This window comes from Vipera ursinii (assembly GCF_947247035.1).
Source record: "Vipera ursinii genome assembly, chromosome: 2".
Taxonomy (NCBI): domain Eukaryota; kingdom Metazoa; phylum Chordata; class Lepidosauria; order Squamata; family Viperidae; genus Vipera; species Vipera ursinii.
Genome location: NC_139513.1, coordinates 279,559,289 through 279,586,464, shown reverse-complemented (window position 1 = coordinate 279,586,464; position 27,176 = coordinate 279,559,289). Strand labels below are relative to the sequence as shown.

The 27,176-nt window shown below is 41.5% G+C and overlaps 1 protein-coding gene across 1 annotated transcript; it reads right to left on the bottom strand.

The window, feature by feature from the left end:
* Nucleotides 1-527: 527 nt before the first annotated feature.
* FECH (ferrochelatase) lies at nt 528-26,840 on the bottom strand. Its single transcript, XM_083356314.1, has 11 exons — nt 26,625-26,840; nt 24,764-24,869; nt 21,867-21,986; nt 19,250-19,398; nt 11,793-11,927; nt 10,971-11,077; nt 10,045-10,143; nt 6,113-6,220; nt 3,610-3,774; nt 2,768-2,827; nt 528-731 (listed from the first exon to the last, which is right to left on the bottom strand). Exons 1-11 carry the CDS (start codon nt 26,665-26,667, stop codon nt 597-599), a joined length of 1,227 nt encoding a protein of 408 aa, XP_083212440.1. The 5' UTR covers nt 26,668-26,840; the 3' UTR covers nt 528-596.
* Nucleotides 26,841-27,176: the final 336 nt, after the last annotated feature.

Genomic DNA, 27,176 nt, shown 5'->3' with positions numbered 1-27,176 from the left:
TGACAACAGCTAATGTTTGTGTAGTATTATTTTAAGCAGACTGTGTTTTTCTATTGTTGTGACTTACATGATGTTTAGAGCGCATTTTATGGCCAATTCATGCAAAAAACCACATAATCCCAAAGGGTTCACATACTTTTTCTTGCAACTGTATATATGGTCCTTTTAGAATCAAGCTTCCCTCTCTTTTGAGGAAGGGTCAATTCCTACGAAGTGAACAGATTTTCTTCAACATCACTCTGGCACAACAAGGTTAGAGCACCTGTCCCAAGTAATCAAAATTTTGCTCTCCTTAAGAGGCCTTCAAATTCTAAGAACCTCATGCATTCTGTTTAATTTTATAAAATGAGGATTTTCAGCAACTCAGAAGATGAAGCCCTTAAAATGTGGTGTCCCTTCCAATGCAAAATTCCTCAAGAGAAAACCAAAGCAGTGGAAAAAGTGGTAGTAGCTCTTTCAACCTCTGCGAATCCTACTTGGAGAGAAAAACGCAGACCTGAGAGGGGCAAAAGAAGGCAGAATAAATGGGCACTTTTCACAGAATCTGTATTATCTACTCCAGCCAATGACCCGATAGCATCTGCCAGTATACATTTTCACAATATCTGACTAGTAAAAAATGATTTGGTCTTTCGACAAGTGGGATTCACACAAAGCGGGCAACTGAGTGTTAACTGCTTGGAGCATAGTTCGTTCGACTTGAGGTGTGAGCGGACCAAATCTGCCAGAGCCTGAAAAGGATGAAAAAATACATTTAAGTAAAATGATCACAATAAATTTCTAATCTGCTAGCAAGCTATTCTATAAGCAAATAATACTTTAAGCATAATGACGGTGGTTAGCGTGATTATTCATATACACATACCTATACATACATACAGTTCTCGACGTACGACCACAATTGAGCTCAAAATGTCTGTTGCTAAGTGAGACAGTTGTTAAGAGTTCTGCACCATTTTACGACCTTTCTTGCCACAGTTAAGTGAACCACTGCAATCAAGTTAGTAACAAGGTTGTTAAATGAATCTAGTTTTCCCATTGACTTTGCTTGTCACAAAGTCATAAAAGGGGATCACATGACCCCAGGACATTGCAACCATCATAAATATGAGTCAGTTGCCAAGCGTCCAAATTTTGATCATGTGACCCTGTGGATGCTGCCATGGTCTTAAGTATGAAAAATGGTTATAAGTCGCTTTTTTTAAGAGCTGTTGTTAACTTCGGTCACTAAACAAGTACTTGAAATGGAGAGGGAGGGAGAATACCAATGACCAGCTAATACTTAAAAAAGGAATCAGTAAGAATTTGCTAATCAGAAGTTTTCCATTGTTTTTCAATACAATATTGCAATCTTTTATTTATACCCTTGTTTTCATACTTTTTATGTTTAAGAACTCAATGAAGCAGCAAGCAGGGAGCCAGAACAAGCTCTGTCTAAGTGAACATCCTCCAGATGTTCTGGGATTAGGAATTCTAATGACATTTCCAATATATCTGGAGGGCCCCCAAATTGGATTTGATTCTGACTGAGCAATATGCAAGATAGGATTCCATAAACACAAAAATACAACAGGTCCCAAAATAGGAAATTTAAATGAGAATGAACAGTGGTGTCACTAACTGGAGGGGAAAAAAGGGGCAACTCTGGGAAGCTAAGATATCCCTGGGGCCCATATCTGCACCCATTAGAGCCTGCCAATCAGAGAACTGATAGAAGACTTGCCTACAACATGTAAAAACCCTATAATAGGCATATCACACTTTAGAACACGGGTGTCAAATTTGATCGCGTCATGTGATGTATCGTGACGAATTGCAATGTTTTTTGCCTTTGCAGAACTGGGGTGGGCGTGGCCTACACCTGACACATCCGGCCCACAGGCGGCCAGTTTGATACCCCTGTTTTAGAAGAAGCAAAAGAAGCTGCCAGAATTCCTCCATCTAGGCCTGCTTCCATGGATAAAGTGACCCCACCCACTTGGTAATCCTCAGCCTTCCAAAAATGGTACACGCGGCCACCAAAGGAGAACCATTCCTGCCAGAGAAACAGGAGCCTACCTGTAGTGGTTTCACTGGAAAATTCCACATTTCTCCCTCACTGAGGGAGATGGGCGATTCAGAAATATGAAAAAATAAATAAATAAAATATTTTTTCTTCCTCAGGGAAATGGGTGTGGAAAACGAAAATATTGGCTATTGTTCTTTTATGCAAGGTTTAGGCTCAGGTGAACTAAATCAGGCCTCGTGGAAAAAGTATTGAACCAAAGTCTGGGCTATGCTTAATTTTGCAGTTTGCAATTGTACCTTACTTAACGTGATTTTGCTAAGCTTGCTTGCTTTAAACATATTTAGAACATAAGGAGTGGAACAGAAAGAAATAGGGAACTAAAAGTAGCTGATGGATGCAAGTTCCAACATACACGGGTATATGAGGAAAGTTATGTTCAGCAGAAAGTCAGCAGAAAGCGTAAGATTGCAGAAAGTGTAAGATTGCTGACCATCTGTCTACGGTCTTAAGATGAAAAAGGGTATAAAAAGTTGGGACTGGACCTGATCGATTTGCCATTGGGCTATAGCTGTTGTTGCTGGACTTGCTATGTCACTGGACCTCATTGCAATGGGTTACTAATGTAAGTGATGTTGTGCTATCATGTTTGCTATATTATTAGCAAAATAAACCTCTGAATCTTAAAGTAAGAGTTATTGTTTTGTGTTGTTGTCTCTTGTCTTTTTCACTGGGTTTTTCCACGACTGAGGGAACCGGTACCTTGGCGAACAATGGATTTCCATTCAAGGATTCCGCTCTTCTGATATTTTCAACTCCACACTGAAGAATAAGAGAAGGGGAACGGCTTAGTCTTTGACTAAAAGCAATAGGAATGGAATTAGAGCTAAATTCAGTTCATTTTCACAAGCACAAAAAGAAGAGTTTTCTCATATTTCATTCTCAAAAGCCTCTCTTCCTAGTCCCCCTTCAAAATCCCTCTTCACCATTCAACTGTCGAATTCCATTTGATTGCGACAGAGGCTGGCATCAATTCGTTATTCCAGTGTTTTTCGACCATGGCAACTTTAAGACATGTGGACTTCAATTCCCAGAATTCCCCAGCTAGTATATCAAGGTAGAGAAACACTGCTATGCAGGCTAGAAAAGAAGGTGTGGGGCTGCCTCAGTTTCTTGCCTTTGGTGAAATCGTTGTTACCTGACTGTCTATTGTCATTCAGGCGGCCATCTGTGACTGCACAAGCAACATTTCCTCAGAATCCTATCTGCCCACATGGACTATCCTATCCTTCCAACAGGAGATGAACATTGGCCAGGCTGCTTGAAATCCTGGGAGTCGTAGTGCCAACACCTTTAGAAAGCCCCAGGCTGAAAACCACTGAGTCAGAAATGGAACTGTGTCCTCAACTCTCTGAGCCAATGTCAAAGATGCATTATTTTATCTTTCAACTTACAGCTCCTTCGTGTAGTATTACATCTGTTGAAAGTCTGAGGGAAAACCCAACCTGTAATAATCCTAAACCTTTTTACTTGACGTTTGGGAACACTTGTTTCCTGTTCAAGAGCTTCTTGGCAAACAGTGGGGAGAAAAATGATGGCTTTACCTCATTGGCCAAGACCTGCGCATATTCAATGTCAAGCTCATAGAGTGTTTCAATGTGATCGCTGGTGAATGCTATTGGAACTAACAAAATGTTCTTCTTTCCCCTCTGGCAAAGGCCCTTAATAGTGTCATCCGTCTGAGGACCCAACCAAGCCATTGGGCCGACCTACGACAGCAAAAGAAAGAAGTTTTTAGAAACAATAATTTAATATTGTTGTGGTGGTTGTTCAGGGTTGCGTCAAACTACTCGTGACCCCCACTGTCTTTCACTTTCTCCTGCAATTTGTCCAAAATCATATTCATTGCACTGATGACACTATCTAACCTCTGCCATTCCCTTCTCCTTTTGCCTTCAATCTTTCCCAACATCAGGGTCTTTTTCCAATGAGTCTTAGCTTTGTCTGCCCCCTCTCAAAACATTAGCTTCACTTCTTTCCAAACATTGGTTAGAGGCAGGTGGGGAACTCCTAATCATTCTTCTAGGTTAGCTGTGGACTTGCATCCCCAAATCTGGTTCTGAATAAACCACAAGGTCTGCATTACATCACGACGGAGATGACAGTGGGCTAAAAACATATAGATTAGGTGAAAGACAACGCAGCAAGGGAAAGAATTTTAACAGAATAACAGACTTGGAAGTAACTTTGGAGGTCTTCTAGTGCTCCAGGGTTTGTTGGTACTGCAACACTATTGGTAGTCCTTGCTTAATGACCAGTCATTTAGCAACTGTTCAAAGTTACAAGTCTCCCTAAATTGACCTGGTTCAATTTAAGACTTTTTTTTTGCCAGTTTCAGTTCAGTCACTTTCCAGCAAAAAAACACTCACAGGAATGAGTGGATTCACTGTGGCATTTGCTTTATGACTATGATGTTCACTTAACAATCACCGCAAAACTCAATTTATGACTGCCATGACTTACAAGAGAAAATCCAGACTCCATTGTGATCATAAGCTGAGGATTATCTCATAATGCAAACGTTTGACACAGGAGAATATGCTGTACAAGAAAGAGGGATCCCAAATAATGAAAAAGCAAAGATTTTTATAGATGTTGAGGGCTACACAGATGAAAAACCTAGAGATCTGATTTGCTAGGCAATGTAAAAAAGCAAGCAGAGCTGGGTGGTGGTGGTGGAGTTAAAAATGTCATCAGTTTAGAAGCCTTGCGTTACCACAAGAGACCCAAGTGAATTCGGTTGAACCTTATCTAGCGCCAATTTAGTGCTAACCATTAATTGACTAGATTTTTGTATGCAGGCTTCAGTTAATCATCTATGCTGCATCTTTACGAATGGCCCTAATCCTTTGCACCTGACAGGCAGGTAAATTGTCACTGTAGTTGGAGTTATTTCTACTATTAGGTAAAGCCTTTCAGGAGGGCAGCAGACTTGAGAAAGCCCATTGTTAAAGAAGATGCAATACCGAGGTCACCAATCAACAAAAGACGGAAGTTTGGGGTTTCTCTATGCTGCAATTTCCTTTGTTAGGACCGCCCTTGGGCTGTACTGGGAGATGGTGGACAGCTTCTATTCTTTGGTCTGATGGGCACTGTCTAGGGCAGGGAGGGTCATTTGGGTCCAACAGGATTATACAAAGAGAAACTGGATTCATGCCCACAAGACCGAGATGGGGAGGGAGGATGCAGCCTCCATTTTGTTTGTTAGATTTTTCTCAATTACAGAGGAACCTTCTTCAACTCAAGTTCAATTCCTGACAACTTAACAGACACGCCCATAGTTTTCTTGGGAGTTTTCAGTCGCTTTTTTTCTCTAGGAAACCTTAATCAACTAGCCTCCAGTCTTGGAATTCTCTGCTAAGACTCTCCCATCCAATTATTGCCTGACACTGATTAGTTTGGAGCCCAGACAAGGGTGCTCAGGGGCCTACTGAGATAGAGTGATCTTTGTGGACGTGTTCTTGCAGTTTCTTGATAGCAAAAGACAAGTTTAAGTTTATTGAATTTACAAGTGGTGTCCTTTCATTCTTCTACACTATTTTTAAATTTCCTAGTCTAGCCGACAACCTTAGTATTCTTTGGTAATCTCTTCCACAAGTACTTAACCAGTCATCACCATCCTTAACTTCTTCTGTGGCCAACCTCTGAAACGGAAGCTGTCTTATTTGACTGATGTATCCCAGCTTCTGCCAACCTAGCAGTTCGAAAGCACGTAAAAATGCAAGTAGAAAAATAGGGACCACTACGGTGGGAAGGTAACAGCGTTCCGTGTGCCTTTGGCGTCTAGTCATGCTGGCCACATGACCACGGAGATGTCCTCGGACAAACGCTGGCTCTTCGGCTTTGAAACGGAGATGAGCACCGGCCCCTAGAGTCAGAAACGACTAGCACGCATGTGCGGGGGAAACTTTACCTTTACCTTATGACACCAGAACATATTTTATAACAATTGGCAGATGAAGCCAAACTCAGATTCAGACTGAATCAAACCCCAAACCAATTCAGTGATGGAGAAACATTTTATCAGAGTTCCCTGGGGTGACATACCTTGGACTGCCACACAAGCCTATATGGATTGCAATGGCCGAGTTTCTCCATCACCTTTTGAACAGTAGCTCCCACTTCTTGTGGATATGGGTCACCACGATTAACTACCTGCAGCACGGTAGACAAGAAGACAAGCAATTTTTCTGAAAGAAGACAAACACCAATTTGAATAAAGCAAGGACCTTAAATTGTTTTCTAGTCTTGAGCCCCCCCCAAGTCCTTTAATCTTTATGATTTTTCTCATGCTTAAAAAGTTAATTTTAAAACCAGGAAGTGACCATGCTACTTAGAATCATAGTCCAGGTGATCCAGAAAAGGCAGAAGATAAACCCCTGCTTCCCACGTTATACTAGAAAGCTTCAAGCTTGGTTTTAGAGACCCGTGCTCCACCGATCACCACCAGCTAGGAACAATCTAAAGATATTTCAAGGATGCTTAACTATCCACTGAAGCACAATCTAGCTGACCTTATTGCTGATCAGCAAGGCATTTGCTAAGAGGTCCAGGAAAGTGCTACTGCAACACATCTAGCCCTCAATTTATGAGTAGAACTGAGACCAGAATTTTCCATTACTAAGCAAAACAATTGTTAAATGAGTCACGTCCAGTTTTATGACCTTTTTGCCATGGCTGTTAAGCGAATCACCACAATTGTTAAGTGACTACTGTGGTTATTCAAAAAAACAACAACCCAGCCTTCCCCATTGATTTGGCTTGTTGGAAGCCAGTTGGAAAGGTTTTGTAAATGGTGATCACATGGCCCCAGGAGACTGCAACCTGGTTGCCAAGCACCCAAATTTTGATCAAGTGACCACTGAGATGCTGTGACAGATGTAAGTGCAAGGACCAATCTTAAGTAACTATTTTCAGTGCTGTTGTGACTTCAAATGGTCTCTAATTGAATGGTTGTAAGTTGAAGACTACTTGTAGATAAAGCAACCATTTCTAGGCAAAGTGAAGGTTGAGCAACTGCCTGATTAAAGATCTATCTAACCAGATGGTTGCCTGTTTTTTTTTTGTTTTTAAATTGCTCATCTTCTCCAAAATCCATTAAAAACAGCCAGTTTCTCCTAGCCTTGAAGCCGCATTGATTAGGAAAAAAAATATATTTATAAATTTTCATTTTTAATATGCAGGATTGCTTTAATTCCAGCAGCAGCCAATAAAGAAATCCATTATAAAGAATTCTATTATTTGTGGTTTAATTTTCCAGCCTATTTTGGATCTACTGCATTTACAGAGTTGTATCTGCTATTGCCAAAGACCACTAGATGGCGGCAGATTTCCACTAATTGCAAAACCTGAGGCCGCAAGGAGACCATTTCAAGTTTTAATGCCCAATTTCTTTCTATAAACCAAACATTACCAGCTCTGCTTTACACTATTTTGTTATGCTATTAAAACCTTTTGACTATTACATCCAGAAAAACAGAATTAATTAAGATAGGGACTTCACGTTCCCTATCTTAAGTTCCAGCAATGACTCTAACGAAGAATGTGGATTCAAGCGTAAAGTCTATTTTTTTTATAAGAAGGATATGAACAGCCTAACCAAATACCTGCAAATGTGTATCATTTGTGCTAAATTTTAAGCACAGAAAAAAATGTTTCTTGCTTCGTTTAGATTGTTTCCCCCCCCCCCCCCAAAAAAAAGAATTGTTACGTAGAGTTTCATTACATACCCTTTGGTATCATAAATCCTGACAATCATCCTAACAAATATGTATATTATATCAATGCATAACTTTTAAGACACATGCTGTTCTCCTTTTCTGCTGATTTCTGCTCTGTTCTTTCTCCTTTTCCCACGAAATCCCTATTTGGAGAAGAGTGTCACATCTCTACCAGGTTACTACCTCTGTGAAACTATGCTCAGCTTTGTCTGAGTCTGCTATCATTATGAAATTCATTCATTCATTCATTTATTCATTCATTCAGTTACCCATCTTATTTCAAATGTCTATGGAGATTCTCACTCATCCAGCTTAGGGATGTTCCAAATATGCTTTTTCGAAAAGGTAACTAAACTTCCTTGTTGTTGTTTTTTCCTTGAAAGCGTTTCTCTTTGAAAAATTTTCAAGGAAAAATCCCCAAGAAAGTCCAGTGGCTTTTTGGAAAAAGAACCTTTGGGATGATCTCATTTCAAAGCGACTCTTGAGTAGCTTACAGCATAAATATATTAAAATCATCAAAACTACCTATTCCTAACCCATAATGAAACTTACGGTGGAAGCTAAGGAACTGTCAACTGAAGTGCGTATAGTCAAGGCTATGGTCTTCCCAGTTGCAAAGTATGGCAGTGAAAGTTGGACCATAAGAAAGGCTGAGCGCCAAAGAATTGAGGCCTTTGAACTATGGTGCTGGAGAAGACTCCTGCGAGTCCCTTGGACTGCAAGGCGATCAAACCCGTCAGTCCTAGAGGAGATCAACCCTGACTGATCTTTAGAAGGCCAGATCCTGAAGCTAAAACTCAAATACTTTGGCCACCTAATGAGAAGGAAGGACTCACTGGAGAAGAGCCTAATGCTGGGAAACATTGAGGGCAAGAGAAGAAGGGGACGACAGAGAATGAGGTGGCTGGATGGAGTCACTGAAGCAGCAGGTGTGAGCTTAAATAGACTCCAGAAGATGGTAGAGGACAGGAAGGCCTGGAGGAACGTTGTCCATAGGGTCGCGATGGGTCAGACACGACTTCGCAGCTAACAACAACAACAAGGAACTGCAGTTCATGTTTAGGTTGGAAGGAGGAAAATAAGAGGTATGTAAGCTATCAAGGAGACATAAAACCCAATTTTTGTTAGATCCTTCTGTTTATTCCTATTTCTGCAGGTATGTTTCTGACTTGCCATCAAGAGCAGCTAAAGGCAGGCTTCATGTGCTTTTAGGTAATGTTGTTCAGGCTGACAACTTTTGTTTTATCACTGAAATCTTGCAAGGCTTCAGTTGTTCTCACATGAGAAATTCCTAAGATCTACACACAATGATGCAAAAACATAGAAATGAGATTGCTGTAATCATATAAGATCCCAGAATCTCATGAGATTCTAACAATATTGATCATTTTGTTTCATGTCATTTCATTTCATTTTACTGTAATGCCTGCACTAAAGTGCAAAATCAGTTAAGATTTACACATACTGCTTACAAAGGTGAGCAAGTCTCACTGTACTGAGTTTCTTTCCTCCTTTGGTTCAACAACAGCCTTTGCTATTTCACCCTCTTTCAGTGCTCCATCTTAACACAAAAATAAGACAACAGTACAGTTGCTATATTCTGTTAGCCTGAACAGAATGGATGCTATACTGATGAATGGATCAAGTACAAGGTAGTGTTCTGTACCAGCCTGCTACCGGCCCTGCAGATAAGGCAGGGACAACCCCTTTTACAAGAAGGCAAGAGGCTGGAACTAAGCCTGCCAAATTTATTAACATAAAAACATAAACAGAGCAAAGAGAGCAAAGAGAGCAAACACGAACCATGAAACGGGAACTATTCAAACGGTTGCCTTCAGCAAACCAGCCCTCCCACGCATTCCCCTTTTATACAGTTCAGGGCGTGGCTTCTCTCTGCCTCCTCCCGAGGTGCCCCATTGCCTTCCTCTGTTTACTCCTGATTGACTGCCTCCTGCATCGGGCGTCCTTGAACAGGGCCAGCTGTGGGTCATCTTCATCCACGCTGTCAGGCTCACACAGCTGGGTCTGCATCGTGACCAGGTGGGAGGGGCCTGGCTGTGGGCTCTCATCAAGCTGTCCAACCCCCTCAGCAAGCTCTTCAACACCCCCCTCCTCCTCCTCCTCTGACTCATCCGACCCAAATGCCGAACCCACAGGCTGACCCTGAATCACAACAGGTAGATTTTTATGACAGACAGAAAATACTTTCATCTTTAAAGCAGAGTTAACAGGATAAAAAAACTGACTGCTGTTACTCACTGACATTGGTAGAGAATGAGCAGAGAAAAGGATCACAGCGTCTTTTCTTTTATCCGGTGGAAATAAATCTAATTCTTTCTTTATGTGGTCTGCAAAACACTGAAAAGCAAAAATAAAAAAATTAAGCATTAAATACAGGTAGTCTTCGACTTACGATGGTCACGTAGCAAATGTTTGAAATTACAATAACCACAGGGCTACTTAGGATCCAGTTCCAAAGTTCCAACAGCTCCCCTCCCCCCAACGTGGTCATGCGACTGCATTTCAGGTGCTCAGTAACTGCCCCAAATTTATTTTATTTATTTTATTTTAATCCCATATATATCCCGCCCTTCTCCGAAGACTCAGGGCGGCTTACAATCTAAGCACAAACCAATGTGCTTAGCAATAGCCTTCATTCTATGTATATGCCTGCTTATTAGGGCTTTCGGGGGGGGGCAAGCATTATTACAAAGTCAGCTTATTGCCCCCAACAATCTGGGTCCTCATTTTACCTACCTCGGAAGGATGGAAGGCTGAGTCAACCTTGAGCCTGGTGGGATGCGAACCTGCACTGATTGCAGGCAGCTGGTGTTACTTATGGAGGCATTAGCCCACTGCTCCACCAAGGCTCCTTTATGACCACTTGTAATGTCTGTGACAATGTCACTTAGCAATCACATGATTCGGACTCACGACTGCCATAAAAACAGTCTCTAAAAATCAGGCCTGATCCCACGGGTTCCTTGACCGTAATGACTTACGGCTCAAATTCCGGTCCCAATTGTGGTGATAAGTCGAGAACTACCAGCTAAGGACTCAGATAAAATGAAGGGCATCCAGACAAGCCTTCTGAGCAGCAGTGGGAGGTGAGGAAATTGAGGAAGACATGACAATACTTGTGATAAATCTGAAATATCCCTGCATAAAATATCTTTCTCTAATACCTGAATCAGGAGAGGGTGCGTTGGCCACCTGTCAATTGTACTCCACTTCATCTTTGGCTTTTCTCCTTTTTGGTGATAGTAGCGATATATTGCGTTCAAACTGCTTCCTGAAGAATGCAAAATAATGAACTCGGAAACCCAAGAGCAGATCACCTCCTCTCCCTTCCTATAAGTCAGAGGTGTCAAACTGCTGGCCCGCGGGCCAGATGTGTCATCCGGAAGCCGCGCCCACCCCACTGCCGGCAATGGCGAAAATGCTCCGATACGTTGAGCGACGTCACAAGTTTGACATGTCTGCTATAAGTCTTTCTTTCGACTCTCTGACCCCAAGTCCTCTGCAAATTATGCTGCAGCCAGTAGCAAACCCAAGCCCCAAGCAATAGCTCGCTAACATGTTTTGAGGTGGGACAGAGATAAAAACGAGAATGTAAGCCCTACAACAGGCTACACCCTTAAAAAAAAAAAGCAAAATTGCTTCCAAGCTACAAGAAAATGGAAAATGCTGACTTGTCTCATGACCACTACTTGTAGTGTTTCTTAAGCTTGGCAACTTTAAGTCATGTCAACTTCAACTTCCAGAATTGATCAGCTGGGGAATTCTGAAAGTTGAAGTTGGCCTATCTTAAAGTTGCCAAGTTTGAGGACACTGCCCTAATTTATCATCCCCAAAGTAGACAAGCAAGCTGAATCCATTTCTGCCCTCTATCTGGTGACATAATTATGCCGTCTTTGGCCCAGGTTCTTAAGCTTGCCCATCGCTGATTTTGACCCAACCCTCCTTTTGGAACTTAGCAAATGACCTTATTCTGCAATTGAACTCACCTGTGGTAGAACAGCTATACTGTGGATACTGCGTGAAAGCAATGGCTCTTTCAATCCCGTCTTTTTCCATCTCTTCAACTGCTTCTTCCGTCAGAGGATGGACGTAGCGAAAGCCGATATAATACTTGTGTGGAGCTGAAAGCAAAGGAGAATGAAGTGGCTCTCTACCAGTCTATGGAACAAAGCTTTTTCTTGGAGTTACATCGACTAAGGCCATTTTCCTCAACCTACACCAGTGTTTCTCAATCTTGGCAACTTTGTGGACTTCAGAACTGAAGAAACCTCTTGGATGAGAAGCAAAATGCTTTTGGGGGGGGAAAAAAAAATCAAGAAAGTTGCCTTTTGAGAAAGCACCGTTAGGACAACCATGACCTGGTTGATTGAGAATCTCCACAGATATTTGTGGACTTCAATTCCCAGAATTCCCCAGCTATTATCAGTTTAAAAACACTGATCTACACCCTCCAGCTATTTGGGACTGTTACTCCCTGAGACTATTACCTGTCCTACCAAAGTGGATAGATGGGTAAGCATGCCTCAGTTCCCTTCCTGGAAATCTTGCCACCTAATAAGAACCACACCTTTCCCGCTCTGCCAGAAGGCCATCAAGACCTGGGTTTTTATCCAGGCATTGGGGTAAAGTGAGGATGACTGGAATTGGTTATGGGGTATCCAGGGTGATAACTGAGGCCCCAGGTTAAGTTTGGTTTTAGGTTTTATTATTTTTATGATTGTGGGTATTGTGGTGAGCAGTCCATAGTTGCGCTTTAGGATGGACAACTATGCAAGTCTTTAAATAATTAAAACTCCAAAACAACTGGAGAGGTGGAAAAAATTGCTCAGAAGAGCAACAACTCAGTTGTACATCCTGGAGATCAGATGAAATGAGTCTGCTAGCAAATAGGATCGTAACAAGCTGCTTTAGGGTCATCAATATGTGGGCCAGCCCTACTGTTAGGTAGAATGAGATGGTAGCCTCAGGCAGGAGACCTAGTGGGGGAAAAGCACTGGGGACACTGTTGTGTGTTTGTGAGAGACAAGACTGGTTCTACAAAACTGGTTCTGCACTCCTTAAATTAGTCTGCGCTCTCTAGGACAAAGGAAGTATGGGTGCTGTCACCCATAGTAAAATAAAATTCCAAGGATGCTATCTGGTCCTGCAAGGACTTTGAACCAAAACTGCTTTATGTCTATGGAGATTCTTAAGTCATCCAGTTTTCTCAAAGGTGCTTTTGTTCAAAAAGCAATTGGACTGTTTTTTCCTCTTGAGGAAGAAGAAGTGGCCTCAACGGCTCACAGTGGCCTCAACCCTGGGTGGCCTCAATGGCTCTTCCTTCCATCACTCCCACCACCACCACTGGGGGGGGGGGGAAGCACCTTTGAGACAAAACTGCTTAGCATCAGCCCTTTTCAAAACAGATTTATTTTCTTCCCGTCAGGTAGAGCTGGCAGAAAATGGATCCAGTGTCAAGAACTAGAAAGATTTTCTAGAAAGCTCCTCACAGGCTGCTGTCAACGTGGAGGCTGATGAAGTGGTTTGATCTGGTTTAAGGTAATTTATGGGCCAAAGGACTGTCCAAGCTTTCTTTTCTGCAAGAAAATAGTTTTGGTTTCGTTCCTTCTGGAGCACTGATTCTCAACCTTAGCAACCTTTAAGATGTGTGGACTTCAGCTCCCAGAATTCCCCAGCCAGGGCGCTGGTTGGCAAATTCTGGGAGTTGAAGCCTGCAGGTCTTAAAGGATGCCAAGGTTGAGAAACACCCACTGCAGAGGATTGCACTAGAAAGTACTGGAGAGATCTCCAGAGAGGATTAGAAAAGGACCTAAAGGAAAAGTCTATTATTTGCACATCACATTTAACCCGATTACTAAATTATTTTCTGGGGTTTAAACAATGCAATGGGCTGGATTACGGTAATATATGAAAGCCACAGTATGAACAAAACTCTACCTCAGTTAAAAGTGAACAAATTTAGCTCATTTTGCAAATGCTGCTATTGTGCTATACATTTCAGTGATTAAGCATTAACATGCTACCAGCCACAATGGCCACACATGCTGCTGCTACTGCAGTGCCTTGGGCTGCCTTCAAGATCTGAGACAGGGTGACTCTCAGTGGTATATGCTGTGTTGTGATTCCTCGCCAGCCAGTGGATCCGGCAGCTGAGTCTGAGGAGTCAGAGGAGGAGGAGGAGGGGCCTGGAGTGACATTAGAGTCAGAGGAAGGCTCTGAGGAGCTCCAAGACTCACAGTCGGACGAGGATCCTGGCCCCTCTACTCACGCTCAGGATGAGACACAGCTGTGCTGGGAGTCTGAGTTGGACAGTGATGAAGCTCAGCTGGGAGAAATCAAGGATGCACGAAGGCGCTGGCAAGAGAAGCGAGCAGGACAGGGGGATGCAATGGGGCGGCTCCAAAGGCAAAGGAGAAGGCATTAGGAAGCCACACCTTGGCTGCATTATAAAAGGGAAGGTGTGGGAGGTGCTGGTTGCCAAAGGCAAACATTCACGTTGAGGATCGAGTTTCTGTGGGTTGTGTTTGTTTGCCTTGGACATTGACTCAGGTCTGTGAGAATAAAAGGGGTTGGTTTTTTCTTGCGGCTCCTGCCTGTTTCGTGGAAGAGAGGTTCTCCTGGTGAGCATAACGAGGACTCACACAGGCTGGGACAGAACATGCAGGAAGATACAAAGAGGCAGATGCTATTTCCTACTATCTCATTTACAGCTTTTCTAAGGCCATCTAGCTGGCCATTCCTGGACATGGAAACCTGGAGAAGATAGATGCATCATTCTTTACAGCAGTATAAAATGGGCTACACCCTTAAAAAAAAGAGAGCGCCAAAATGCTTCCAAGCTATAAGGAAAAGGAAAGTGCTGACCATGACCACTATTTACAGTGTTCCTCAACCTTGGCAACTTTAAGACATGTGGACTTCAAGTCCGATAATTCCAACAGCCAGCATGCCGGCTGGGTAATTCTGGGAGTTGACGTCCACACTTCTGAAAGTTGCCAAGGTTGGGGAACATTGCTCTAGAAGCCAGGAATCAATCCCTGGAGGTGGTAAAAGCTCTAATTCTAGAAGTGTGCGGCCCATTTTCCATAGGAGGAAGAGATAAGAAATTGACACTGAAGACAGTGTAAGCAGAATGAAGTTTTTCTGTGTTCAGTTCTCCTACCGAAATCAATGGGCTTTAACTGCTAGAAGCTGCTTTGAGTCAGTCTTGACTCCTAGTGACTGCCTGGGCTAAGTAGTTTTCTTGACCTTTTTTTAAATCAGAAATGTTTGCCACTGCCTGCTTCCCAGGTCTCAGAGAGAGTGAGAAGCATAAGGTCACCCCACTGGCTTTGTCCCTAAGGCAGGACTAGAACTCACAGTCTCCCAGTTTGTAGCCTGATGCCCTAATTGCTACACCAAACTGATTCATTCATTCACTCACTCACTCACTTCATGTTAAGTAAAATTTAACACGAATGGGAAATCAAGAAATCTTAGTTCATGAGCTAAACTGGTTGATTTTTTTAAAAGAAAAATTATAGATGAAGCCAATACAAGCCACCTCCAGATGGTTTTTAAGAAAACTATAAGGACGTGTCTCTATAGTCTCCAGCAGTTAAGCTTAACTTGAGTATTTACCTTTTTAAAATCCTTCGCACAATTGCCATCCAGAGCTTTAAACTTTCTTTTTTTAAAATTTAAATTTTTATTGAATAAACATTTAAAAACAGGTTGAACACAGTGTGACTTTCCTGGCTGTTATTTTACCATACATACTATACCATATACCATATATCTCCCTAGTCATTGATCTTTTATACTATTTCTATGCTTAGTTAATACTATTTACATATTTACATACATGTTTACATATATTTACAACATAACTTCCATTTCCATTCTTATTTCATATTCTTTCTGATCTATATCTTACGGTCACTTTGGGGTTGAAAGTCTACACTTTCTTCTAGACGAGCTTTCTTTGTTCTGACTTTTTATCCTCGAGTCTAACTAATAATACATCTTAACCCAAACTTCGTAGTACTCTGTTTCATCCTTATCTTTAATTTCTAAGGTTAGTCTATTCATCTCTGCACACATCAAATTTTTTTTAATTCATTTGCTCTCATCTGGGGTATTTTCGTTTTTCCAGTTCTGGGCATACACCAACCTTGCCGCTGTTATGATATGCAACACTAGATAAGAGCTTTAAACTTTCCATTCCCACCTTTTCCTACAGAAGGAAAAATGGTGGAATTAAGCATTTCTTTTTGGAAGAGCTATATGTGCATTTTACCCAGGTGAAAAATATAATAATATAAAAGCTTCCAGCAATTATAAAATGTAGCTAATAAGATGATGCATTTTTTAAAAAAAATTCAGTGCAATGGGCAGCCCTCAGCTCAACTAAGAAAATCACAAACCCTGCCTTGATCTAAGCAGTGCTTCTCCTCGCTGTCTTGAAAAATTTCCCCTGCAAAAGATATTAGCATGCTTGCGATGGTAGAATTTTTTGACATAATCGGAGTCCGCATTAAGATGCAAGAGACGTTCAAACAGATAAAAGTCAGGGTGGCTTTCAGTTGGGAAACCACACCGTGAAATAAGGAGTGAGAAGGTCTGACAAGCCCAGATAATACTTCCTAAATCATTAACTTGCTGCTCTGAAGTCCCAACCCTTTAACTGTCTAATTTGCCTGTTGAAGAATGTGGAGACCTTGGTGATCTCTGAGCTTGGTTTGCTGAAGGATGCTCTGAAAATGTTCCTGATGTTCTTTCAATTTACCACCCTGCATCCCAAAATTAGTATTGCCCACTTACAAATTCACGCCCTCATTCATCGGCCCTTGCTTGATGTTGCAGCAAAGGAACAATATGGTATGAATTCAAGTTACTCAAGAAACTGTCTCACCCTAATAGGATTGGCCTGCCCCACTTGCGCTGAGGTCCGGTCAGCTAAGGAATTTGAACTGGTGGGATCCAAGAGAAAAGACTTTTCTGTCATGCTTCTTGCCCTCTGGAACATCGTATCCCCTCAAGGTGGGATCCGTTTCCCCCCTTAGCCTTCTAAAAGGGCCTTAAAGCCGGCTCATGGTGATTGGCCTGGGGACCAGATGGGGTCTGTGCTATTCTGGAGGTGTTTATTGGATTAAACAGAAGATCCCACCTCCATCTGTTGTATACTCCTGCCATTTTAGCTAATTCTTAATCTAATCTTATACTTACTTTTGTAACGCTGCTTTTAATAAATTATAAGCTGCCCAGAGTTACCTGACTGCATTGGATGGGATATAAATTAAAAATAATACAGGAACTCAATTATAATTATTAGTATTGGTTGCACAGTTTATTATTAATCATATCTATATGGCCGCCCATCTCACAAGAAATTACTCTGGACAGTGTACAACATGCAATAAGCGCCACAGATACGTAAAAATGTTCATTATGAAAATATAAAAAGTCATTATAAAAAAGGAAAAAAGCCACTATGAAAAATTAAAATAGTCAAACCCAGAGAGAGTGAGTGAGTGTGAAAATATCAACCCCAAGGAAGCCATCTCTGGTTCCTTGTCGGCTTGCACAGACAGTGAGAGGGCTGAAAGAATATTCATGTACTCCCATATAGTCCTCAATTTACAACCATTCATTTAGCAACCATTCAAAGTTACAACGGCACTGAAAAAGTGACTTATGACTGCCATGTTTGTCTGGATGCTTATAGTTGTTGAAATGATGATCTTAGCCAAACAATAACTTACTAACCTATGAAATCTACTTCAACATATGAGAGAATGATGGAACCATTTGCTAGAGGGATATTTCAGGATAAACTTTCCCCGGACATGGGAAGACAGAGCCAATTCCCCCTCAAACAACAGCATTGACCTGATGGATTGCACCACACACAGTCTTCATCAGCTCTAGCTTGTCAACTCCCAAAGTGGGCATTTGTATGGGTTAGTTGTACAGAATAGCTTGGAGCTGTTCCTTCTTATCAGCTGGTCCATATTCAAGGGAGGAACTGACCAGCTGTTGGGTGTAGCCAATGGCGCTCTCTTTGTTTAACTATACAGGGTGTGTATATGTTTGTGTGTGTAAACCACAGTCAAATGGGAACCTTGTTAATCACAGAGAGGCCTAGGCAGACATCAACATTCCTAATGAGAACCTCCTCACATTTTAAGAAGAGATGTCTTAAACTTGTCTTTTTTCAGAAAACATTTTGAGGGAAATACTTCGGATATTTTTCTTAATCACACTTTCCTAGGGAAAGCTGTCCTTTGTGCAAGATCTTACTCAGTTCTCTCAAGATAATGATTATTTCTCACTGCACCTACACTTGGAGCATCCTGGGGTGTGTGAAGTAATCACTAGGCCACCAACAGGGCTCTCATTTGCACAGGTGAGAGGAAAAAAGAAAAGGAAATGGTTCCAATAGTTGACCTCTTTACAAATAGCTGGAACATGTTCTTTCTTACGGAAAAATTAAAATTTTTATCTCCCTGTCCACATATTGGTTGGATTATTCTGAAGGATGGCATAACTCTAAGAACATACATGGTTTTTGATTAGTACAGATCTCTTATGAAGGATATTGAGCAGGTAATGGCAGGGATGGGATGGTATTTACCAACACACTGCAAATCATTTTACACTAAGTCTAAGCTGAGCAAAATTTTCAGAAAGCCACACTTTACAGTGTTTCCGCAAACAGCTCTTGCTGCTGGAAAACTAAATTAGGGATTTTTCAGCCATGTCTGTGCAGTGGGGTCAGGGGACACAGAACAATGAAAGCAGCAAGCCTTATTTGGGGTATGTATCATGGAGTTTGTGATACAAGTGTGATGCTTTCATTAAAATGACAAAAGCACTCAGAGTCTCGGGGAATTTAACCAACTAGTTTAGTTGATCTCAAGAAAATGCTAGAAACTTTATATTACAAGAGTAAATGCAGGCATACCTTTTTAAATACTCTGAAAAATCTCCCTCTCTTTTTTGGTTATATGTAAATTGCTTCAGGATTTAGATGATTGATAGACAGGGAGACAAACAGACAGAAATAGATAATAGATAAATGATAGACAACAAATAGACAAGACAATAACTTTCACTGGAGCAAAGATAAAGGCACACTTGGGTTTGATTGTGTGACTCTAACAAGATTGCTTGGGTTACATGAAGAAAATGTGAGAAAAGTGACTTGCTCTTTTAGGTAAGAGCTCCCATATGAGAAGATGAGAGATCTCCCAAATCCAATTTAACTGTAAATAAATCAATAAATAATTTGAAGGCCAGGGAATAAACCTTCCAATTCAACTCCAACCTAATGTAATTTTAAAAGCAACTCTCTTACACTTCACTGCAACCCTTCAGCAAGGGTATCCAACTGCTATTCAGATTTCTGAACATGTTTTCCCATAGCAGCAGCTTCAACAAGAAAAATAAAAATCTGAATTACCAGACTCTGGAGACATTTCATTCAGCAACTTCACCATGCCTTCCCCCTGAGTCTCAGTCCATTTCTTGATAGGTGATCCACCCCCAATCCGCCTGTATTGTTCTTGGATTTTTGGAGTACGCCGCTTTGCAATAAAAGGTCCTAATTTACTGAAATACATAAAAATGGATATTGTCAATAACCATACATTTTACATTCTTCCCCCTTGATAGGTTAAAAATAAATTTTAATTGCTAAACACACAGGCCCACTTAGTGTGCTAATATAGTATCCCTGTGCTACAGCAGAGTGCTGTCCATAAAGTCTCTTAAGAATCATTTTAAACCCAAGCCCATTTGCATATTATAATTATTTCCTGTGACAATACCTTTAGCTCTATCAGTAATAATTGCATCTCAGGTGTTTGGGAAGGATTGGATAGCTGGATAAAAATGCCACATCCAATCTAAACATCTGGCTGACTATGCAACTAACCATAATAGGAGTTCCTCAATATCTGGAAATATTGAATTTATCAGAACCTGAACACTCTAATTTTACAAAAAAAAACTCTCCCTACTTGGAACTGCACACATTCTTAGATGCTCCCTTAATAATTCTTAGGCCCTTGGTTAGGATTTGATTTATTAAATTTCCATCAGTCTTAGAGGGTCAATCTAACTGTACATTACCGACACAAAGTTAGGCTACTAATATTAATTAGGTTATAGCAGGTTAAAAATAAGTATGGTTGAAAAAGAAAGTGTGGATAATTGATGTAGCAATATTTATTTATTTATTTATTAGATTTCTATACCGCCCTATTCCCAAAGGACTCAGGGCGGTTTACAGGGCAAAGTTAAAAACAGTTAAAATAGTACAAAGGTTAAGATACAATTAAAATTAAAATAGGATTAAATAACAATAGCCCAAATTTAAATTTAAAATTTAAAACCCCTCAGTCCAGGGGTTTTAAATACCAGGAAAGAAGAGAATAGAGGAGAAAGAATTGGAGAAGATCACCAAGTATCAATCAAAACCAAAGGTGGCATGCAGAGCCCTCTCTGTGGGCACTCGCACTGTCGCCCCACTCCTAAACCTTCAGCTGGGTTTTATAAAACCTTTTCGCTTTAGGCTTCTGCCGCCATGTGCAAGGAGAAAAAAAAGGTTCAATCAATCAATTTCAACTTCTCGCGGGGAAAAAAAATCTCGCAAAGTTGGAATTGATTGGTTGAACTTTTTAGTCCCACCCAGTCTGCCGTTACCACTGCAGCCATGCTCACCCAATGGGCCACGCCCATCCTGCACCCGATGATACATAAGTGGGTTTTGGGTTGCAGTTTGGGCACTCGGTCTCTAAGAGGTTCGCCATCACTGTACTACACCAATACGTTACAACATTTTAGGTTCTTGGGAAGGTCCTTAGTGTGTGAAGGTTAACACCACAGAGAGCTGGCAGCTGTGATTTCACATGTTTATGTATATAATAACAATACAGACAAAAATGCCAAACCCAATCTAAGCATCAGAATGACTGTGTGACCAAACAAAGATAGTAAGATGGGGCAATTCCTCACTATTTTGCATCTGGGTATTGTCCAGAAACTGTACCTCATTCATATTGCAAGGACTGACATAACCTGAGCAATGATTAATGGCTTCTACTGCATTTATATTAATGTGTAATACATGATTGAAAAACTGAAAGTAGGTAATCACAAATAGGTAGAACTGGATAAAAAAAGTGTACATATGAACATTCATACATTTTTTAAAAAATGTAAATACATTCTCCCTTTTCCCTCTTGCTGCTCTCAAGATATTTTGCTAATCCCCAAATTACAGGTAATGGCAAAGAATACTGCAAGCCTCGGGGTGGAAAAGAAAGACCCACTAAAATCAGGGGTGTCAAACTGCCGGCCCGCAGGCCGGTTTCATCATACTGAAGCTGCACCCACCCCATTGCCGGCAATGCAAAAAGAGTTGCGATACATCGCGACACGTCACGTGACATGGCGAGTTTGACACCCGTGCACTAAATCATCCTGCTAGCTTAGATCTGGAAGTAGCTAAAATGCACTCTACATGCATGAGAGGGCTTGGAAGAACCCAAGAAGTTACAGAAATGCAAAGAAAAGTATTTTGTTGTTGTTGTTGTTAGCTGCGAAGTCGTGTCCGACCCATCGCGACCCTATGGACAATGTTCCTCCAGGCCTTCCTGTCCTCTAGCATCTTCTGGAGTCCATTTAAGCTCACACCTACTGCTTCACTGACTCCATCCAGCCACCTCATTCTCTGTCGTCTCCTTCTTCTCTTGCCCTTAACCTTTCCCAGCATTAGGCTCTTCTCCAGTGAGTCCTTCCTTCTCATTAGGTGGCCAAAGAATTTGAGTTTCAACTTCAGGATCTGGCCTTCTAAAGAGCAGTCAGGGTTGATCTCCTCTAGGACTGATTGGTTTGATCGCCTTGCAGTCCAAGGGACTCGCAGGAGTCTTCTCCAGCACCATAGTTCAAAAGCCTCAATTTCTTTGTATTTTAGAGAAACAGATTAATAGCACTCATTTTGGTCAATTAAGCAAGTTCTTAAGCCTCCCTCAAGAAATTCAGGAGGATAACCAGTAGCAGGAGGATTCTCTTACTTTTGCACTGGAAGTGTCATTAGATCTCTATCAAGAAAAAGTCTTTGCAGAAACTCATGGACATCTTCAAGAGTCTCTGGACCTCCCATATTTAACATTAAGATCCCTGTTTTAGGTTTCCTGTGGAGAAAAACAAAGGAGAATAAAATGCTTTTCACACACTATATATACATTTTAAATTATAATTACAACTTTATATATAAATTACATATAATTTATAAATTAAAGTCAGATTCTACTTTTGGTAACTGTAGAGCTGCATTTCTCAAACTCAGTGACTTTAAGACATGTGAATGGACTACAACTCCCAGAATTCCATACCCAGACACATCCTAAAGTCATTGAGGTTGAGAAACACTACTATAGGAGCCACATTCCTATAAAGGGGGTTTCTAATTACCTTTTTCCAGAACTTTCCCCCTAAAGGTCTTATTTATTTGTTTTCTTTATTAAATTTAGATGGCACCCTCTCACTATCAAGCCTCTCTGGCCAGCTTACAACATCATAAAATAACAATATAAAACAATTTGAATGTTAAAAAAAAGTATTAAAACATCAAGCATTACAAGTGAAAACATTAAATAACCGTATATAAATAAATAATAATAACTGAAGCTGGTCCAACTTTTTTTGTGGTCAGCCAGTCAAGCGAGACGATGGCACCTTCTGTGGGTACACCTTTTGTGGATAATCAAGTAAAGATCGTTTTTGTCTTTGCTTTTTTCCTAGGTATCCCAGGGTAATTTTGATAGATGGGAAAGTGCTATGGCTGAGTGGAGAAAGAGAACATAGAATCAGAGGGCTGAAAGGGACCTTACAGGTCTTCTGGTCCAACCCGATCAAGCAGAAGACCCTATTCCATGGGGATTTTTCCACAAACTGGAAGGTATGCGGTTTTGTGTGTTGCTTGCATCCAGTGGATGGGGCTTTCCTTGCTAGTGCAGACTGGTTGCTGGCATGCTGTGGCCCGGTACTGGTCCACGGACCAGGGGTTGGGGACCCCTGCCCTATACCATTCAGTTGGTCAGAGCTAAAAAAGATAAAATCTGGTGCCTCCTATGTGTGTCCATTTAACCTGCCCTTCCAAGGTAGCACTTTCTCCTAGCTGGGGAAAAAGCTCAGGTTTGTGCTTACAAACGTGCGCAAGTCTCTATCTAATCAAAGCACAAGATGGATAGTAATTACTACACAGGTTGTCCTTGACTCACAACCACAACTGGGATCAGAATTTCCATTGCTAAGCAAGGAGGTTGTTACACTATGTTTTTCCAACTTTTGTCATGGTTGTTAAGCAAATCACTGCAGTTATGAAGCAGAGCACAAGTTCGCTAAGCGAATCCACCATCCCCCTATTGACTTTGCTTGTCAGAAGCTGGCTGGGAAGGTTGCAAATGGTGATCACATGGCCCCCAGAATGCTACAGCTGTTGTAAATACATGTAGGTTGCCAAGTGCCTGAATTTTGATCCCAGGACTGTGGGGATGCTGCAATGCTTTTAAGCGTGAGGATCGGTTGTTAAGTCATTTTTTTGTGTGTGCCATGTGAATAGTTGTAAGTTGAGGACTACCTCCCCTTGACAATGTCTGCAACTTTTAAAAAAGTATTAGAAGTTTAATTTTCTCATCACCTACTTGTTTCCTGCCTTTCAGTAAATGAATAGTCAGAAACCTTTAATATAAAAAGTTAGAGAGAAAAGAAAGCAAATAGTATCCTAATCTCACTTATGGCATAAAGTCAATGCAATAATTATTAATGTGCACCAATTAACCCTCTTAAAGTGTCAAGACCTGCTTTCCCTTGAGATTTTCTGAAACAGATACGTTTTAAGAAACAGATATCCCAGTTTTACTACCAGTCCTAGGAAAATATCAATCCATTAAGAGCATTTGTGAGTCACAGAGTTAAAAAAATATAATGAAAAGCTGATTTCAGGGAATAATTCTAAAAGTAAACCGTGGATTCTTTTAAATGAGCTCTGTTAAATAAATTTCTTCCGATTGGACTATTCTCTTTTAGCACAAACAGGCAAATCTCCAAAATCTTTCTTTCTAAGCAAAAAGGAAATTGACTACAGCTTTATCTGGGACATGCTTCAAATCCCCAGGACAAAAAAAACCCCAAAGAAACCTGAGATATTCTTCTGTACCAAATCTCAAAGCAAGTAACAGCGTAATCTTACACTTAGAAGTTAATTCTACTAAGTTCACCGGGACCTATTCTCAAATACGTTCCTAGCAAGAGATTAGAATAAAAAGCACAATGGAGTAACTTGATTTCTCTGAGCTTGTTTTCTTGCAGATGTTTCCTTCCATAGCTAGGTAACATCATCAGTGCAGGTGAAGGTAGAAACTACACCCCCACTAAAACTAGCAGGGAAGCCACTGCATATGCAGGCAGCAAACCCTACGCTCACTGATAATGTGACCTAGTTGGATAATTTATTTATTTTATTACATTTATATACCGCCCTTTCCCGAAGGATTCAGGGCGGTTTACAGGGTAATTAAAAACCAAGATACAAAAGTTAAAAACAAGTTTTAAAAAAATGAAATATAAATGAAAAATAATGAAATATCTGCAAGAAAACAACTAGGAGTACACCAAGGACTATATAGTTCAACTCTGAGCTACAAGTATTCTCTTCTATTGGAATAGAATTTTCTTAAAAAGTTTTGCAGCAAGTTTTTTCTGCATGGAGAATTCCAGCTACAGGAACTGCAGCTCCGAGACAAACCAAAATCAATAAATTAATGAATAGGTTACTGAAAGGAGTAAGTTTTCTCCCTCCTTTACCAGACTGCTGATTCTCAGTCAACTGTGGCTGCTTTAGCATCTGTTAAATGCCGGATGGAAAATATTATATGCCTATCTATTCAATTCCATTGGTGTGTCTTACCTCTTTTCAGGTTGAACCTCTGGCTTTGCTTTTTGTACAGTGGCCGTTGACTGCCATCTCCAATGCAACTGGATTCTTGTTGGATTCCAGTTATTCCTTTTTGCAACTGAAGGGAAGACAAAAGACCAAACAAAGCAATCTACTTCCTAGAATTTTACTTGATGTTTTTTGAGAATATTTTGGTCACTGTCCTAAAGCATACCCCTGAACTGTTCTTCCCAAATTACATCAGTGTGCTACTGTCTATGTTGCATACAATTTTTCCTGAGTTCCTGCTTCTGAAGAGATGCAAATGGAGCCTGGGCAAAGTAGTTGATAGAAAACCCCATTTGAGTTTGATTTCATTGAATTGACAGTGAAACCAATGCATCTAATTAACATGCTTCTTAAAATGGAATCATTTGTCCCTTTTGTCATATTAAACTTTACAACCTGATGACAATTTCTTGAAAGATTGTCCTGGGATTAAGTGATGTTCTGATCCTCCTGGGCACACCTAAAAAAATGGTAACTTTTGCACACCAAACAATGAACTATGTCACAAGTGGTGCACAAATGGACATCTCATTATGTGAGAGGACTGTTTTGATTGATTTTGCCTTATTAAAGGCTTCAACAGTAGGAAATAAATAAAGCATCATTAGTATATGTAAGGAAACACTTTTTTGGTGATGATAGATAGATAGATAGATAGATAGGATAGATAGATACGATAGATAGATAGATAGATAGGCTTTGATTATGCCTTATCATAAGACTTAACAGTAGGAAATAAACAAAACACCATTAGCATACGTAAGGACTTATTTTGGCAATGATAGACAGACAGACAGACTTTGATTATGCCTTATCATAAGCCTTAACAGTAGTAAATAAACACTATTAGCATATGTAAGGAAATACTTATTAAGGAGGGAGGGAGAAAACTATATCTAGGGCTGACATATCTAAGACTCCTTGCAACATCCAAATTCTCCTCTCTTCTTGAGGCTATTGCACCCCAGACATCCCATGCCAGAGCAGCTCTTAGGGGCGCGCTTTCCTTTATGTCAGTGTGCGTGTGTGGGGGGGAATGTCTGCAAACTTGGCATCTTGTAAGACTTATGGAGTTCAACTCCCAGAATGGCTGACTGAGGAATTCCGGCAGTTGAAGTCCATCAGTCTTAAAAGTTTGGAGACCCTTGCTTTAGGCCAGGGGTCTGCAACCCTGACAACTTTTAAGACTTGTGGACTTCAGCTCCCAGAATTCCTCAGTCAGCATGACTGAGGAATTCTGGGAGCTGAAGTCCACAAGTCTTAAAGTTGTCAAGGTTGCAGACCCCTGCTTTAGGCGAAATCCCACCCGCGGCCACGTAGGGTGGGGGGGGGGGAACAAAATCCTGCCCCCGGCGGCGGCGGGGAAAAAAAAATTGCTTAGTCCCTTTTCCATGGCGAGGTTATCTTCTTGCCTCGAGCCACCTGCGTGGCTTTCGAAGCAGCTTTTTTCGTGGCTTGCCAAACCCGAACGCATGGGTGCGAATTCTGACTCGATGCAACGCCGGAGCAATCCAAAGGAGCCGCCAGAGCTCGGGCGCGTTTTGATGCCGGAGAAAGCCTTCAGCGATGCCTCCGGCCCGAGCAGTTTAGGTAACAGCGGCCCGGCTGGGTGCAAACACCACACAGACACAACCTCTTGGCTTTCTATACAGTAGATCAAGCGCCCCAGCCTCTAGCATACAACGAGGCAACTAAGGGGGGGGGGGAATGCAGCCTGTTTAAATCTTTAAATTGCGGGGCTGGAGGATCCTGCAAGAAATCCTTCCCCCCCCCTTTTTTTTTAAATAAATAATAATTAAAAAAACAAGGCAACTGACATACTTACATGGATGCAAGACTCGACTCGCAGCTCGGAAGGCAGCAGCCATATTTGTGTAAGCTCACTAGATTCCCCTCCTGCACGGCAGTCCCAGGGCACAGCTTCTTTCCAAAGGGAACCGGATTGCTCTGTTGCATCCCTTGTCTGAAGTCTCTTAGGCTCTGCCGGGCACGTTAGTTCCCTTCGGCAAACCAGGCGGAGGGGGCGGAGCTTTCAGAGAGACTATTAGGCAGCCCCGCAGCCCCGCCCTCTCTCGGTGGTTGCCGGAAGACAAAAAAGAGGGCGGAGTCACGCGGTAAAGAGGTGAGTCAACGAGCGGCCCGAGTGACTCAGCGTTTAGGGTTCGCGTGGAACCGCTAGCTGATGGGTGGAGGGGCTACGGCTGATCGCGTATCTGAGCCTCTCAACCAGCGCGCCGGGGGGGTGGGGTGGGGTGGGGTGGGGTGGGGAGAGGGCGAAGCACTTTAGCATGAGGATGGGAGACCACGAGGAAGTCCATCACTGGATTAGGTAGACGACAAGCACCCACTAAAAATCCAGATGGCCATTTTAGAGTGG